Genomic DNA, 17,820 nt, shown 5'->3' with positions numbered 1-17,820 from the left:
TAAACCCACCATTGTCCTTAGGAGCTCCTGGGTGAATGCAGGGATAGTCAGAGGTGGAATGACTAGACTGTGAGAGCAGTAACCTAGTCAGTCCATCCTACTTTGAATGAACTGACTGACTAGTAACTGTCGGCAGGTGGGGCAATGCTGGAGAAGGTGGGTCCCCAGGGGGCTGCCCTGGAAGGGTGCATCTTTCCTGCTGCCCCATACCCCTGCTCTCTCTGCTTCTTGATGGTCATGAACAGGACAATCTTCCCACCACACTTTTCTGCCATGATGTCCTGCTTACCCTCAGGCGCAAAGCAATGGTGCCATCCTTCCATAAATTGAACTCTGAAACTGTGAGTCATAATAATCCTTTCCCCCTCTAAGTTGTTCTTGTTAAATACTTATTTTGGTCACAGTGACAAAAAATTAATATACTCAGTTACTTGAGAGGGTAAGGCCACTCTCAGAAACTTGGAAAGACTCTATCTCAAGCTTAAAAATAAAAAAAAAAAAATTGGGGATGTAGATCAGTAGTAAAGCACCCCTACATTCAGTTACCAGATTGGAGAAAAAAATGTGTTGTGAAAGGGAGGGAAGATATTTGTACTATATCTACAACTTTGCTGTAAGTTTAATATTGTTTCAAAATTAATTTTTAAGATACATAGAACTGTACAGTAGTGTCTTATGGGTAAAAAATATTCAAAATGAAGAAGGTTAAGGCCCTTTATTATTTCAACATTTGGAATAATTATTCACTTTTTTCCCCTACTAACTGATAACATTGATTGAATTAATCATCATTTTCCAATGACAAGTATATATTATAATATATCTGGAAATATGAATGGTATTGTTATGGGATATTGTTATGGGATTAAAATTAATTCTTAACAGTACTATTATTACTAATATTAATTACTAATAGGATGCCCATCAAAAAGAAATAATATTGAAATTATTATTTTAAAATTCTGAGGGAAATTTTTGCTTAACTCATACATAGACAAATGTTCCAATTGTATGAAAGATATGGGAGCATAAAGAAAGGCAAATTCTAGAATTGTTGAAAACATCTGAAAGTACTCAGTAAAATTACAGAGGGCAAGAATAATCAGTGTCTTTGAGTTTTAACCTGAAGCAAATAGCTATTTACAGGATGAATGTGGGACGCAATAGCTAAACACATATCCCTCTTGTGTTCAAATCTCAGCTTTGCTTGGAGGATGAACTAGTGTACATCATTTGAACATTCTAAGTATCCTTTAAAAATAAAAAATAAAGAATGGAAATATATAATACTTCATAGGTGGGCTATAAAAATCAAATGAGATAATGTGTGCAAAATGCTTAGAACTATGCCTGGCATAAAATAAGAATTCAATAACTCATTATTTTTATTAAGATGAATTTCTTATAATGGGATTTTTGGAAAGCAGGAATCATTGCCTAATTGTACCATATTTCATCTGAATTAATTTTGAACTTATCACATATTATTCTCCAGCACCATTTTACAGGGAAACTTCAGAGGGAGTGTTTTATCTAATAAACAAAACTGAATTATGTGATAAGAAAGAAGTTATTCATAATATGTAGGTTATATATGTCCGAATATTTTCCAAATTACTTCCCGATATAAGTAGCAGCCAATAGCAGGTATTGTTATTTCACAGTGGTAAAGTGTGCATTTTCAACTAGTGTAAATTCCAGTGGACAGAAACAAGAGACAGATACAGTATTAGAGTAAGCATTGTCTGAAAGACAAGAAAACGATGCAATGAATAGAAGCAGTGGCTCTTTTCTATCATTCCCTCCAGCCGTTTATAAACCTGATCAGAAATCAAATACAAGAAACTTGAAGGCATCCTGATAATAGTCATCTGGTATTTTTAATACGAGGCATAGAAACAATAAGATCATTCCTAAAAAGAAGCATGGCAAAGCCACACAAGAAGAACAGCCAACTACTAAACAGCATCTTTCTAAATGGTCTGGTCACTTATTACACAATATCACTCATGTCCACCCTTGTCCCTTTCAGAAATACGCCAAGGAAACACCTTTCCCAGTGACCAGCCCCAGGACAGCAGTCCTCTCCAAATATCTGGAAAAACCCTACATATAGGGATCCTCCAAGCATGGCGAAGAACAAAAACTCTCCCTTCAACTTAAAAAAACAAAACTTTTCGTTGTCAGGATCCAACTATTACCCAAAGAACAACTGGCGTCAATTGGCAGCGTGCTAAGTGGCCTTGAGCCCACGAGGACAAAGGCTAACATGGAGCAACACGCAGAGTTCTGACATCCACAAGTTTGTACTCTACTTTGCTTAGACAAGTGCATTGGCTCAAATCAGTGATGTTCCATTTTAACACAGAGATACCAGAAATAGTAGCAGTTTTCCTGGTGAGCTTGTCCCTCTTCCCTGGTGGCTCATCTCGGTCTCAGCCCTAGAAGTCTCACAGCCATGGAGACATCTCATTGGTAAGTCTCCAGTGGCATCTTTTGTTCTCCAACACAAGTATGATGTGACCACTCACCAAATCACAACCACTCTTACTCCTCTTCTCCACACGCACCCCCAGTCGCTACTAAATGTGGCCCTCTCCTGATTTGTTCTTTTACCACCTGCCAAAGACACGATCTTACTACTGGTTTCTCGCCCTTTCTTACCTGCCTTGCTCTAGTTGTATTTTAACTATGGTTTTCTCCTGTGTTTCATTCTCTGAACTCAATCTATCATACACATTCTGAAAAAGTACTCCTGCAAAGAAAGTCTCAAATATTACTATTCAATTAAATATGTATATAGAAAAAGTATATAAAATATACTCTTTCCCACTTCTGAAATTCTGTGTGAATCCCTGTCATGTCTTACAGAGCCCTCGATCATCTTAATCTGGTTATTACTTCACTCTTAACTTCTTCCCTTTCAAGTAAGATGACTACTTTCCAAATGGTCTCACTCCCCATTTTAGACCCCACCTATTAGCAACTCTTTTCATAGCTGGTGTTCTGCTCATTCTACCCTCCTTGATAGGTTAACTGCATCCACTCATTGATTCATTCATTGGCCCATTCAGGGGTCCATTTAGCACTCTCAGCAAGCTCCGGCCATTGCCGAACACTGATGAGGCACTGGATATTTAAACAGGTGCATCAAAGTCCCTTCCTTTGAGATGCTCAGTGTGGGTGGTAGGAAGAGTATTTCACTGTAATGCCCTTCCCCAGGGCATGATGGAGCACGGCTCAGTGAGCAGAGGTGCTCACCTCACAGTGAGGGCTGTGTGGGAAAGGTGCGGCTCTCACATCGTATCCGGCGATAGCCCACTTCTCAAAGGTCACTTGGCACTGCGTACACAGCACAGCATTCACTGCATCAGGTCTAAACATTCATATCTTTAAACACACCATAAGGTCCTCAAAAGTAGGTGCTCAATCTCAACAGTGTTCTCATCTAGCAAGAGTACAAAATCTAGACAGTGAGGTCGGTGACCTTCTGTTGCTGTTGAATGAACCTATGAGACAGTGAATCAGGGGTGAGATGTGGTCACATATGACCACATGCTCAGTGACACCAGTAACTAGGTAGCAAAATCTGTAATCCATGTGATGTCATGAAAATTCTGAATGTTGAAGAGATTAACTTCTGCTGCCCAAAGTCTTTACAAAGCAAGAAAGTGAGCCAGAAACGGAACTCAGATAATCTGACATTTTAGTCCATGTTTAACTGTTTCATGAAACCATGACCCACATGTACCATGATGTAAACATATGCATTATATGAAACTATGTGGCATGATACATGGGTTTATGCACAAATAAAAAACCGAAGAACTACACAAATAGACCACAGCAATTATCTATCACACTGTCTACATTCTCTGAAAGAAATTGAGCATCATCTATATATTTTTAAGGAAAAACCTAAGATATTCTAAGTGACCATGGATTATAAATTGATAGCCACAAGTGACTAGTAATTTTTTCCATGATGAGGAAATAAAAATCACCTTAAAAATAACTATGAATCATTGAAAATGATGGTACCTCTTGGGCATAAAAGTATATTTTATCCACAGACACAGAGAACGTCATTCCCAACCACATTTTTGTAACCATTTTATGGAAAGTGTGACTTTGCAGTATTACTTTGTGATCTAGAATAGAATATGTAAGTTGCTGTTAGAACAAAAAAACTATTTCTAATTCAAGCTACACAGTGAAAAGTCTAGCGCAGTGAACGTAAATGTCAGCACTGGCATTTGGAACAGGAAACTAAATACCCTGTTTTCATATAATCGCTACATTCTTCATATATTGCAGGCTCATAGATAGTTCCAACATAAATGCTTTTTTTTTCTATAAAATGTGGGAGCACACCAGGAACACAAAAAAAAAATGGTGAACCAGAATCAGGAGATGTAACTCAGAACCCAGAGAAGGAGCAAGTGGGAGGTCGTGGGAGATGCAGGGCTTGCAGTTGTCAAGGAAAGAGGTGTGCCACCCTTCTGAGGGAGGTGGGAGCAGGCAAGATCCAGGAGGGCCCAGCGTGAGATGGACAGGACAGAAATGACATCCAAGCCACAACACAGCTGGTGGACAGAGGATGATCTCAGTGGAATTTTTTTAAAATAATCATTTTCTTTTTGCTTAAAACTGAGATGCAAATATTGAGAATGATTATTAAAAGAAAGCAAAGTACAGATGCAAAGAAAGCCAGGAAGAATTTTCTAATAGTTAAACAATTATTTACAATAACAGGTCTCTGCAAGGCTGATTCATTTTTATGCTCACAGAAACTCCGTTTCAGATGCTACCTCTCATTGTCATGGCAACCCTCTTGTGTGCGTTCCCACTTCCTCAGCCCAGCCCAGACCATTCTACAAATTCTATTTTGTTTGCCCGCCAAAACTGCCAGAGGAAAAAAAAAACATTCTTTCAGACCTTGCCCACGAGCAAAATGGAGATATTGCTGACTTCTGAGTCACACCTGTTAAGCTAGGATGCTCTCTGAATCAGATACAGAGACTTGTGGGGCTTTGAAGTGCAGATTTCTGAAGACAAGTTCCCAGGGAACAGAAGAGTCTTCTGATTTTGGTTATGATCAATAGGAGACAGAATAGAAGTGGCACATTTATGACCGATATGTCTTCCTGCTTAAAAAAGTCAACTTCAATTCTTTTGGGGACATGTGCCTTGCCGATTGTGAACAGCTCTACTATTTACAGTCACCCTGCAATTTCTGAAGCAGTCTAGTTGAAGCAAGGTGTCTGAAAGTAGTCAGAAAAAGGAAGATGCTGTAAGGACACACTGAAGCAGAATTTCAAGCAAGTCAGCATAGCTTTGGAGTGGTGGGCAGCTGGCCAACTGAGCCAGCAAGAACGACAGCCCAGTTCTTTAGCACAAACGCATCAGGCAGATATGCCGTGAAGAGGCAGAGGCTTCAAGAGTGCCAGGTTCTACAAATAGCTATTATTGCCACAAACAAAAATATCACCATCCTATGCACATCTTTGGAAAGGATTGTAGATTATTTTTCATATATATTTATGCATAAAAGGAAATTCATATAAAATCAAATGACATAAGAAGACAAATATACATATGTGTATATAATCTAGATATAAATTATTAATTTTTGTAGAAAATTTTAGCTGGGAGGACTCTATACTTTGCATTTGGAACAAGTGTCTTTAAAGTTAGAACTGATAAATCCAAATTATTATGTTGTTATTCCCACAGATAAATGCTTGCATCATTTATTACTTTCTATACCACTTTCCAAATTCTAACCTATATTTTAAAATTTAAGTTGCACGCTATATTAATTTTCTTTTTCCTCCTGCAACAAATACCATACGAATATTGACTTTAAATGACATAAATGTATTATTTTACAGAAATAATAATAATAATAATAATAATAATAATAATAATCCAGAAAGTGCCCCACTGGATTGAATCAGGTGCTGGCAGAGGTATTTCCCCTGCTTGAGGCCCTAGGGGAGCATCTTTCTTCTGCCTTTTCCAGCTTCAAGACACTGCCCATTCCTTGGCTCATGGGTCTTTCCATTGCCAAAGCCAATAATGGTCACTTGGGTTTTTCTCATGCTGGGCTGGTCTGCCTCCCTATTCTATGCTAAAGGACGCTTCCATCCACAAAAACCTTAATTTCCCTCTCCCATGTAATATAAAATATTGCTAGGGTCCATACTTCAGGATGTAGACATCTTTTGGGGTCAGTATTCCTCCTTCCACAGTTGGACATCTGGCCCACCAAGACTCATACCCCATCCACATGCAAAACATGCTCACTCCTTACCAGGTCTCAGCCCATCACAACATCAACTCAAAGTCTAATTCCCATTATGCACAAGCTCCGCAATAAACATTGAGATCATCTAAATCCCATATGGGTGGGTTCTGAGTAGCACCCACCTGGAGGTACAACTTCGCTCCATTTCTGAACCATGAAACTCGAGAGAAATGTTCCTTCTCCCAAAACAATGGTGGAACACGTGTAGAATACTATTTACTGACATTCCTGCTCAAAAAGCCAACACCCCCCTCCAAAAAAATGAAAAGGGAAAAAATTCAATAATCTCAAGCAATGTTGAAATCCAGCTGACAAATTTCACTTGGTTTCAATGCCTTGGAACTATTCTGTGCTTCTCTGCTCTGTCTTCTGAGCTCAAAGTCCTGCCCTGTGGGCTTGGGATTCTGCCTTCTGAGTTAGAAGAGTCAGCCTACATTTTCCACAAGAGCTAGCAGATGCTTGCATTGAATGTTTACAAGAGCATGTTTCTGGCTAGTAGATATTTGGGGGCCTGGTAATCTTCTTTCTCTTTATTCTTTTGTTGTCTTGTTTAGTTCAAAATAGCAATGCTTTTGCCAATATAGCATTCTCAAGAACTATGTGGGTCTATGTATATCATGGGATTCACTCCATTAGACACAGGCTTCTCTCATAGGTCCTCCTTAGATGACACCATAATTCCTTTTGACTTCTGCTGAAATGAATGAAGATGCTTCTAAATCACATACTTGGTCATTTCAGAATGCCTTTTGTGAGACTGACTACTCTGATCTTCTGGCCTTTCTAGGAGTTAGCAAAAGGTCCTCCAGCTCAGTATTTGCTCTATACCAGGATTTTCCAATCCTGTACAAAGATCCCCTAGATTCTAATTGATAGTAAATTTCTGAAACTAAGTTAATTGCTTGAAAGTTCTGCTTTCCACCTGACTCTGGGATATAATTCTGCCAATCTTTCTGAATCAACAGAACAAGAATTCCCTCTCTCTGGGTTTCCACATACATGCTCCCCATTCCTCACTGAGCCTTTGCCAGCAGCACCTGTAACCTCCACATTTCTGCCAGCAGCCTGGTTATGATGCTTGAGCTGTTCTTTAAGGCAGGCATGTTTTCTCTGCCATGCTCCTCAGTTCTTGAGAGTCCCACTGGGAGAGCTAGTGACATCCATATTTCTTCTAATGGTTTATTCAACAGAATATAAACCCTTTTCTAATATGCTTTTCAAGATTCTTCTATCTTTTGCCCACTGCCCAATTGTGAAACCATTCCTGCATTTTTAAGATAGTTTTTACAGCATCATTCCACTTGTAGGAACTAAAATTGTTTCTTTCTGCTGCTATCATGAACTTAGTGGCTTTAAGCAATGAAAGCATATTATCTTATGCTTCTGGATGTCAGAAGTCTGAAATGAATCCCAGTGAGCTAAAAAGAAGGTGTCGGCTGTATTCCTGTTTCAGTGTTTTAGGGAAGAATGCCTTCTTTTCCTTTCTTAGTTGGTAGGAACCTCTGGGTTTCTTAGCTTCTTGCCCTTTCATCCATCTTTAAAGCCAGCTGAAGACCTATATCACATCACAAGATCCTGATTCTTCTGCCCCTTCTGTCCATATTGAAGGTCTCTTGTGATCACATTGGATCCTCCCTCAAAATCCAGGATAATCTCCCTAAAGTTAGCTGAGAAGCATCCTTCATCTCCTCTGCTTCTGTGATCTCCCTTTGCTGTAGAGCCCAACACATTCACAGACAGCAAGGCTGAGGATGTGGACATTTGAAGTGGGCATGACAGTCATCTAAGAGACTGAATTTTCTGTAGTACAGTCTAAAGTCATGCACATACTATATTTCTACAGTGTAGCACAGGGGATCAATAAATATATGGTGAATAAATATGAGCAGCAAGTGCAGCCCAGTGAAAATCAAAATAGTTTTTGTATCCACTTTAAAAAGAGTAATGCTAGTTGTACTTAAGTAGTTTTAATGACAAACAAATTCTAAAATAGGAAACAGTTTTGGTTAAGACAAAGAACACTGAGTTTTCTGACAATTTCTTGACTTATTTTATACATGACTAAATTTACAATAAGCCTCAATTCATCTGCAAATTGTTATAAAATGAAATGTTTCAAAGAATAAACAGATTATAAAATACTTTATTATGAAAAATATTATATTCATAATCTCAAAAATATTCTTGTATATGAAATGTTATGTTTCTGAAAAAAGAAGATTGTGTCATGAAGATTTGTAACTAGACACACCTAGAAACAGAAGGATTCAAAATAGAGGAAGAGCACATGCATTATTTTTCTGTTTTGCTTTTATCAAGTTTCTTAAATGTTCCTCTTGCTTAAATGAGGCACTTTCCCATTGGGGCAATGTATGTTCACAGTGCATGTTGCTCCTGAGATGAGAAACTGGATGCACAGGGGATCCTACAGTAGTTTAAAGCACAGCCACCACTGGTCCTAAAGCATCTAGTTGTAAATTAGTAAATAGAGCCATGTCTGCATGCAGCCCTGATCCCAGGGGTCTGAATGCACTGTCTCTCAACACGTCCATCTCGCTCCCTCAATTTAGCGAGCTTAAGATGCACAGATGGATACAGCAGTCCTAGGTAGAAGTGTAGGGTCTAAACTACTGGAGAAGACTCACATCACAGGAAAAAAGCCAAAGATACATATGTCTTAGGGAGTACAAAAGTTGTAGTAAGTTGGAGCAAGAAATGATAGCGTTTTCCTGGGATATTTAACATGAGTGCCATAGTGTCAACTAAAGACAGTGCTGCTCCAACAAAGGACCAGATGTTAGTGAAGGACAGGAAAGGAAGCCTGCATTCCAGGCTCAGATGGGTTGAAAAGCAGAGAGAGGCCAGCGGGGGACAGACCCTTGTTTCTTTGGTCACTGCAAATGGAAAGACCTTTGTGACAGGAAGAGAAAGGTGGATTTTAAATTCATGCACCAGTTAATGGTGAAATGTGGGTGATGTAGTATTAGAGCTTAATTAAATTTCTTAATATAACTGCACTAAAAGCACTTGCGAGATGTGATGTAATTAAAGCCATAATCTCCACCCTTTGTAGAAGGTGCTTCAGCGCAGTGTTACATAATGGATAAGCCAGCATCAGGTCGACATCTGCACAGAGGTCGTAAACCCAGACAAATGCTCTCTCTAGACCTCTGGCTTCTTTCTTTCTGAAATGCAAGGGTTCCATGAAATGAACTCCTGGGTCTCTTGGCAACCTAACGAAGATACACATCTACGATGAAAATAGATGGGGATCGATCGCGCATGGTGTGGTCCTGGCAATTAGCCACTAAATAAAGATAAACAGCCTTGGACACTTTTCTCTACCTCTCCAGGAAATGAAGAGGGCACCCTTGAGTAGAGGAATTGCTTCCCAATCTCCCTTTTCCTTGCTGTTGCTTGCAATATTCTATGCACAGATGGGAGCTAATCCTGGAACTTTTCTCTCCCACTCTCAGCTTCTCTCCTGAACACCCACCTAGACAAAACAGCATTCTGTGTCTGTCTTTATTCTTCATCCCTCTGCCTGAGCCCACTGCTCTGTGATGAGGTCAGCCAAGACTCGGCTGGGTGAGGGCGATAGGGTTAGAAGAGATCATTCCCATGAAGGTCTCTGGTGCCTAGTAAGCAGTCCCAAATTTGTTACTGCTGTGAGTTTCAAGTTTTTAATTTCATTTCTTGAAAAGTATGCCTCAAGAGGAAATGTGATTTTACCCCTTAAACCTTCCATTGGACAGTCTTTGCTGTAGCTGAAATGAGACTATTTTGGAGTTAACAGTGTAAATATAATAGTTAAAAAGATAACATATGGTAGCCTACATTTATTTACTTTCCTGTTTCTACATGAAAAATAAATAAAAGTTCTTCTTTTAACCTTAGCCTTTAAAATCTTCTATTCTTCCATCTTTTAATGCAAAATTCAAACTAGACTTTAGATACTGAAAAAAAAGAATCAATAACTAGATGTTTTTCTGTCTTTGTCACCAGAAAGGATGTCAGAACTTTGAATGCCTAGATAAGAAAATTGAGATACTTTCAAAATGGCATCACATCTCTGTGACAAAGAGCAACACAGCTGCTCTGAATTATTAAAAAAACATCAAATCAATGATAACATTTTACCTAAATAATATATTTCCTCGACTTTGCATAGAAATCTTTTTAAAATGCTCAATTTAAATCCCCACACCACAGCGTACTCTTCCATTGCCTTTGAAGTCAATCGGCATGCAGTAGGAGCGAAGGCTAGGAATTGGCTAGAATGTCCCTAAAAGACTTTGAGTGCCTCAGATGAAAGCTGCTATTTAAGTACAAAGTATCATAATAATTTCTATATATTTAACAACTCCACTCATTTCAATGCCAGTGCCTGACTCAGCCTCACCTATTTGGTACTTTGAGCCCTAGTCCTTAAGTGAAATTTAACCAGTAGGATGTGTGTAGCTTTGTTTCATAAAAATAGTACAGAAAAGAATACCATCAAAAGCGGAAGATTCCAAAAATGTCCCACTCCATAAATTTCCCATTCTGTATCTGTAAATAGCAGAAAATCTCTTCATTAGAAAATAAAAGGCTAACAAAAGGCATCTGCTACTAAAAAGGCTGGGAAGGTCACCACCCATCCCCTGTCCCCAAAGAGAGCACTCTGGGTGTGTACCTTACTGCTGACCATAAAGCCCTCATATGATGCCACTGGACCAGCAGGTAGACAGAACATAGGCCATGTTTTCCTCTTAGGTATGTTTTCTAGTGGCAAAGAAAATTGTGGAAAGAAGGTAGTTGGCTGTGGGAAAATGTCATTCTCTACTCAGAATGCATTGTTAGGTTGAATAAGAAAAATGCGAAATATGGAGAAACATATTCTCCTTTCTAAATATTCACATTGAAATCATCAACTGTAGTATTTTCTCTTTTGAAAAATTTTGATCTTACATAAATAATTAAAACAAGTAATACCAAAAATATAAAATTCTTTCAAAAAATGCAAGCATTATTATTATCAAGAAACCTGAGTCTATTTTTACTGTATGTCCACTGAGCCCCTAAAGTCCTCCTCCTTCCTCACCTCCTGCCATCCCCTACCTGGGACAACCATTGCTGTGAGCTTGGTGTGCACTATTTCAGTATGATCAAGTACTTTTGAGGTATTTTCTAGCTATTTTCTATTTTATGAGAGATTGAATTTAAATTTTCTAAAATGAGGGCTCATTATATGAGAGCCATGTGTGTCTGTGGTAAGGAGTACTTTCATGGGTCTTCTGTTTTCTTGTTGAATTAACAAATTATCAAATGTGAGATATCAAATTTTCCCTCTTATAACTTTTTGGCATTTTCAGTGACTCTGCATTTATCCTTCTTCTTGATATTGGGACAGTGTTTGCTGAGATGACCTCACAAAACCAGAAGTCCCCATGTGTGAGCTTCCCCCAAGGCTCTGGGCCTTCAGTGAGCCCTCTCCATTCTTTGCAGACCCCAGGCTATGAACTAGCTGACTGCCTCCTCAATCTCCCAATCCTTATGTGTGCTAGATTGCGATTCTAGGTGAGTCATCATGGCACCGTGGCCCTGGACAAGACTCAGATCAAAAAATAACCGTTAGTGAAATAAAGAGTAAAGAATCATCATAATATGTCAGGGAAAACAAAAATGCTTTCTTTAAGACTGCCCATGGTATTTCTCTGGCTCTGCCATCCTACCCTCTAGGTCCACATATGACCTCTAGTTGGCGGGTGCCTAGATGTCACTGGGAATTCAGAATCACAGAAAACAGGAACTGCAGGAGCCAGGATAAAAAGACCACTATTTTAAAGTTCAGTAGAAAAGGAAGTCAGAGATTCAGATTTTAGAAAACAGAAACAATTTGGAGATAAGGGTTAACAGAAATTAACGTGCCAGTCAGGCATAACGCAAGCCAGAGATGGGTCAGGAACAAACCCCAGGGAGTCTGAGACCTAAGGCACCATTGGAAAAATCAATCCCTGCTATGGAAGTAAAGCATCAGGAACCTTAGCACAGTGCTCTTAAGTATGCTCTTTATTTAACTAAGTGTCAAATTTTGGATTGCACACTCATTATTTAATCTGATTATAATCTGGCTACACATCTTTGCAGGCAGGAAAAATTGAGCATGTGATTCTAAAAATTTATTTTGAAAGTGTGTGTGTGTGTGTGTGCATGTGTATATGTATATATGTGTAGTACATATGCATATATTTATAACAATATAACTATATATGTATGTTCATTTTCTTACGTTGGCAAAGGAGACTCATTCCTAAGAGACAGATGTTCTCTCAATGTGCTGACATCAACTTTCTGAGATTCTATGTTTGAAATTCAGATTAAAGATTGTGGTAAATTCATGAAAATAATAAAGACCACCTGGCCTTTTTGCTGTTATTCCTGCCTTTACATATTTTATGATCTATTTTATGCCATCAGAAATAACTATAATCCCCACCTTGATATCTAGGTCCATTAACATTACCAAAAAGTGAAAAGATGCAAATATTAGTTTTCACACTGACTCTCCAAGAAACAGAGCAAGAGGTTCTAACTTGAAAAAAAAAAATACGAGACACTTGCTTGCCTCTCAATAACCTATGCCAAACCGCCTTTCCTTTTAAAGAACACAAAATCGAGTTAATTAAAAAATTAATAGGTGCTAATGGTTGAGGTCTTACACTCAAGAAACTCATTCACATGTACTGAATGACTTATCTTTCAAACAATCCTGTGGGACTATCAATACTATCTTTACTTCAAAATTAAAAAAAATATATCAAAGGATAAAATATTAGGGATTATGTCCAAGGTTTCTGCATGAAATTAAAAAAAAAAAAAAAAAAAAAGCCGGGTCCAGAAGCCAGATGTGGCTCCCACACCAGGGCTTCTTGCAGTGGTGATCCAGGACGTCAGTTCTACTTCACACCCTGAGTCACTAAGTTGGCTTGAGCCAGCCTCCCCACTCAAGCTCCCCTAGTCACCGCAGGTCTCACCACTAGACAAGAACGAAGCCAAAGGACAACCGAAGCCTGATGAGTGTGTATTCCTGAAGTGTCGTCTGAGCCATGGCTACTCCATACCCACTTCCAGTGTCAATAGCTCAGTGGCTTCTCCTGCACTGTCTCTTCAGGGAACCAGCTGGACATGGTTAAGCCACTCAGGCCACAGCCTTGGGCCCTACAGTGTCATCTCTGTCATGGACATGTTGCAAGGTCCTGTCATCCCCCATCTACCACGCCCAGGCTTCCCCACCAGCTTTAGTGCAGATTATCGAAATGAAAAAGAAGCACAGGTCCATCCTCGACTCACTCTGATTATCTGGGATTACCTCCTGGAGGTTCCTGGCAGTAGCATCCTCCCCTGCTAGAGACGAAGCATAAGGCCCCAAAGAAACCCAGCAAAGAACAATGCCTTGGCACCCAAATGACTGCTGGCAACCTGAGCCAGCAGCGAGAGGGCCAGTAGTGTGCCTGTCAAGTAGAGCTCAACCTGGACAGTGTGGCCAGGTGATGAAGGGGTTGGCTGGTCCTGCCTTTACAAAACCAGTGTTATACCCTACACATGCTTCCACATCATCACCAAACCCAGAATGAAAATGCAGCTTACAAGGGCTATTTCATGCCCCATGTTTCTATCTTTAGTTACTATCAGGGTAACTCCAAATAAATAACTAAGAAAAAAACACATTTCCATTTAGAACTCTTGGGCTAACAATTTGTCAGAGTAATAAAAATGTTCATAATTTTTTGAAAAAATTCAAGCTCATTTGAATGTGGCATGTGAAACACTTGTGATTTCTATGAGTGGTCCGATAACAACAAAACATAATTAAAACCACAATCCCTTAGTGATATTATCAAATAATCCTAATGCTGAAGGTTGAGTCATGATACAGTTACCATCTGATTTAACATACTATGAGATCATAATGAAAGTTATCATGAATCACCTTACATTATTTTCAAAAATTTAATTCTTTATTCAACAAAACACTGTTTGTATGTTACCTCTGTAACATGGTAATTTCAACAAATTTCACATGTACTTTTTTGTCCATTATAACCTAACTGAAACATAATGTATAAACTGAAAAAAAAATCTTTAATCATATACACATAATGTGTTGTGCATAATTTAAATCATATTCCACTTAAAAAAAAGCTTCACTTCATCAAACTCAAGTGATGAATGTGTGGTGCTCTTGCAGGTTAAAAACGTGATAACCCACTTGTATTGTAAAGGATGCTAACACTTCATGAAGAGAGCCAGTCTACATCTGAGATTGTTTTAAATATTAACAGGTTAAAGGGAAAAGTGACAGAGACTGCATAATTTTATAATTGCCCATGATGTCTGCCAGATATTGAAAGTGGATATTTGGCTGCTGTGGGCCTCGGTTTTCTTTTCATCAAAACCCTAAGGAATTTACATTTCTAAAACAGACATTAAACTACTTTATAATGGGATCTATTTGCTTTGGAAATGGTAATTTTTAGAACAAATGAACTTTTTAAAATTCAAATTCTCCAAAAATCATTTTAATAAATAATTTTTCATAATACTACAATAGCCATTTCAAGTTTATTGGGAATATATATATATATATATATATAGCTTCTTTATGATGTACTGTCCTCTCAGATTACACATTTCATAAGTCCATTTAATTAATTGTGTTAATAGTGACCATTTGGACTTCTGAGTCATTTCACTTTAACTCCAGGGTTGAGTTTGAGGGAAATCTCTTTTCCTTTCAGAATTTATAAAGTGAAAAGAGAGAGCATTGTAGGTTTGGTTTAAAATAGAATTCTAATATACTGTGGAAAATTATAATATCCTACAAAAGTTTTGTACTATGAAGATAGAATACTAGGAAAGAAAAACACATAGATAAATAGAGGGAAAAAAAAAAACCAAGCTCCCACTTACCAGGTGTGAAATTGTATCGAGCTGAAAATCCTATAGACTCCAGCTCTCCATCAGCAAAAAATTTAATCCATAGAAATCTTCCACTGGATTTTATTACGGGTGGATTTTGTTGTCCACAAAAACGGCCAATTATTGGAGAAAAGCCAAAAGGTCCATCTCGAACTTCAATATGATCAAATTTGCACTCCCAAGACGGTTCAATAGAGTATTTCTCATCAAAGTAAAGTTCAATGCACTGTCTTGGGGCAGCTGTAAAAAAAGAAAGATTGCATCTAGAAGGCCATTTCTTAAATCTTTTAGATTGACTTTTCTGATTCTATTTTGGCTTTTATCTGTTATATCTTTTATCGAACTCTGAAGATGATATGCATGGAAATACAAAGAAATCAGAGGATACTCGGTATTCTAAAGGGTATTTTCGTAAAAACGTTTGATGGGGTAGTCCTCAAAACTGATGATGTTGCACAAAATACTACTTTGATCTAAAACAACCGTTTCGACGTCTACCACAGAACTATCACACCACGACGGTATTTGGGAGAAAGGCTGGCACCTCAGATATAGAAGGTAGAGGGCACTGTTCTCTTTTCTTATATTTCCACAGTACTCAGGTTCAAGGTCAGACAAGACCTGAGAGGAGCTCAGCGTGGAGTTACAGGAGCACTGAAGAGGAGCCACGCAGGAATCTCAGTTAGCTCCAAGGGTACACACAAGGCTGTTAGGGACAGTTTTTCTAGAACACAGATCTGACCCTGTCACCCTCAGCTTAAACTTCAGCAGCTCTGGCACCTGCAGGACAATGACCACTGCACTGGACACAGGAGAAGCCTGAGGACTTCCTCCTTCGAGGGTCATCAGCTCACAGACAGCCGTCCTCAGGCCACCTCCAACATGCTATGTTTTCTCAGATGACACACCTTTCAGGAGAACATGTGTTTTCCCACTTTATTGCATATCTAAAGACTCAAATTTTAATTCATCTTTTTTTAGGGAGGCCTTGTTTAATGGAACCTCCTCTTGACTCTGCTCATGAGAGATGAGGACCATATCTTATTTATCTTCTTTTTTTCTGCACCATGACACAGTATCTGTCATTGAGGATTTCCAAAACAAGGTCTTTTTGACTGAACTACAAATGAACTGAACTTCATACATGTTTTCACGCTCTCTAAAAGATCCAGGAGAGGCCTTTGGGGCTGTGACCACATAAAGCTTCACATGAACACACTTGCTAATGCCTCCCACTTCCCCCTTGTCATGCCCCCAAAAGTCTAAAAGTCAGTTTTACCCTCCACAATGTTCCAGAGTGGCCATTCATCGGTGGAACGACCAGGAGCTCATGACCAGCCACTGCCCTGGGCCCAGGAGGACTTCCTCACTACTTGCCCTTCCAAACGCTTGAATGGCATCAAGCTGTGCTGTCCCTGTGGTCAGTAAACCATGCTGAATGGCAGTTGTCCACCATCCACTGATTATTAAATGTGTATTCACTATCACTCTTGATGACCTAAAAATTAAGCCCTTCTATCCATGGATGCCAAAAATGTGTATATAACTGAGATATGCAATAACTTGAACAGTAAAATAAAATTTCACTGTCCTCCAAGTACGAATTTAAAAATCAATAGGCAAAAGATCAGATCATGTAAAAAGATTATTTTGTGAATCATTCTTAATCCTTATGAATATCTCTGACTTACTAGACATTTAAAAGAGATACTTATAACTCATTAAAAATCAGGCATAATTTTATCTGACATTAATGTATATCACAGAGTTCCATAGGCATAATACCCAAGATAATGACAGATTTGAAGAGTGTCCATTAATATTTTGAAATCTGCAAATTTGAAAATACCCTAAGAAATGACTTTGAAAACCAAGCAGTATTCTGAAAGCAAAATGGCAGATGCTTGAGAAACTGAACCCGTTTATGCGCTTAGCACCACATCCACCATTTGTATGTGTTATCTTGGTGCCTTATCCAAGAGGTGTCCTTGGCCCCTCTAAACCACTCAGGCTCCTTATAATTTTCTTAGATGTAAATAACACAGGGTGAGGGCGAGTGGAGCCGTGAGAAGCCAGGGCTGAATTACTCAGAGCTATCTGCCTGCCTTCTCGCAACACACACCCATCTGCTGTCCTCATTAGGAAAGACGTGGCTGTTTGACACAAGCTTATTTATTCTCACCATCGTCACTGTCACTTAAGTTCTGTCCAACATGGAGAGGCAAACCGCTCCATGTTCCTTCAGAAAACAGCCCCATCACTATGACTTTTACTAGAGTACACTCTATGTGGAAAATTTGATTTTCTTTTTCCAGCATGTTAAAATTACCTACATATACCCACATATGAAAATGCCACTGACTGAGTTTTAGGATATAATTAAATAACCTTTTAGGATAAAATGAGTCTACCAGCCAGGCATGGTTGCACATGCCTGTAATCTTAGCAACTTGGGAGGCTAAGACGGGAGGAGGGCAAGTTTGAGGTCAGCCTGGGAAACTTAGTGAGCCCCTCAGTAACTTTGTAATCCTCTGCCTAAAAATTGAAAA

General features: G+C 38.8%; 1 protein-coding gene across 1 annotated transcript in view; it reads right to left on the bottom strand.

Moving 5' to 3' along the window:
• Neto1 (neuropilin and tolloid like 1) overlaps positions 1 to 17,820 on the bottom strand; it is a 101,015-nt gene that overhangs the window by 76,694 nt on the left and 6,501 nt on the right. The window contains exon 4 of the mRNA XM_076837066.2: positions 15,263 to 15,511. Coding sequence (XP_076693181.1) covers positions 15,263 to 15,511 — 249 coding nt within the window. The remainder of the gene's footprint in view (positions 1 to 15,262; positions 15,512 to 17,820) is intronic.

Source organism: Callospermophilus lateralis, chromosome 17, assembly GCF_048772815.1.
Source record: "Callospermophilus lateralis isolate mCalLat2 chromosome 17, mCalLat2.hap1, whole genome shotgun sequence".
NCBI classification, from domain to species: Eukaryota; Metazoa; Chordata; class Mammalia; order Rodentia; family Sciuridae; genus Callospermophilus; species Callospermophilus lateralis.
The sequence above is the reverse complement of the archived record's forward strand: the minus strand, read 5'-3'. Positions and strand labels throughout refer to the sequence as shown.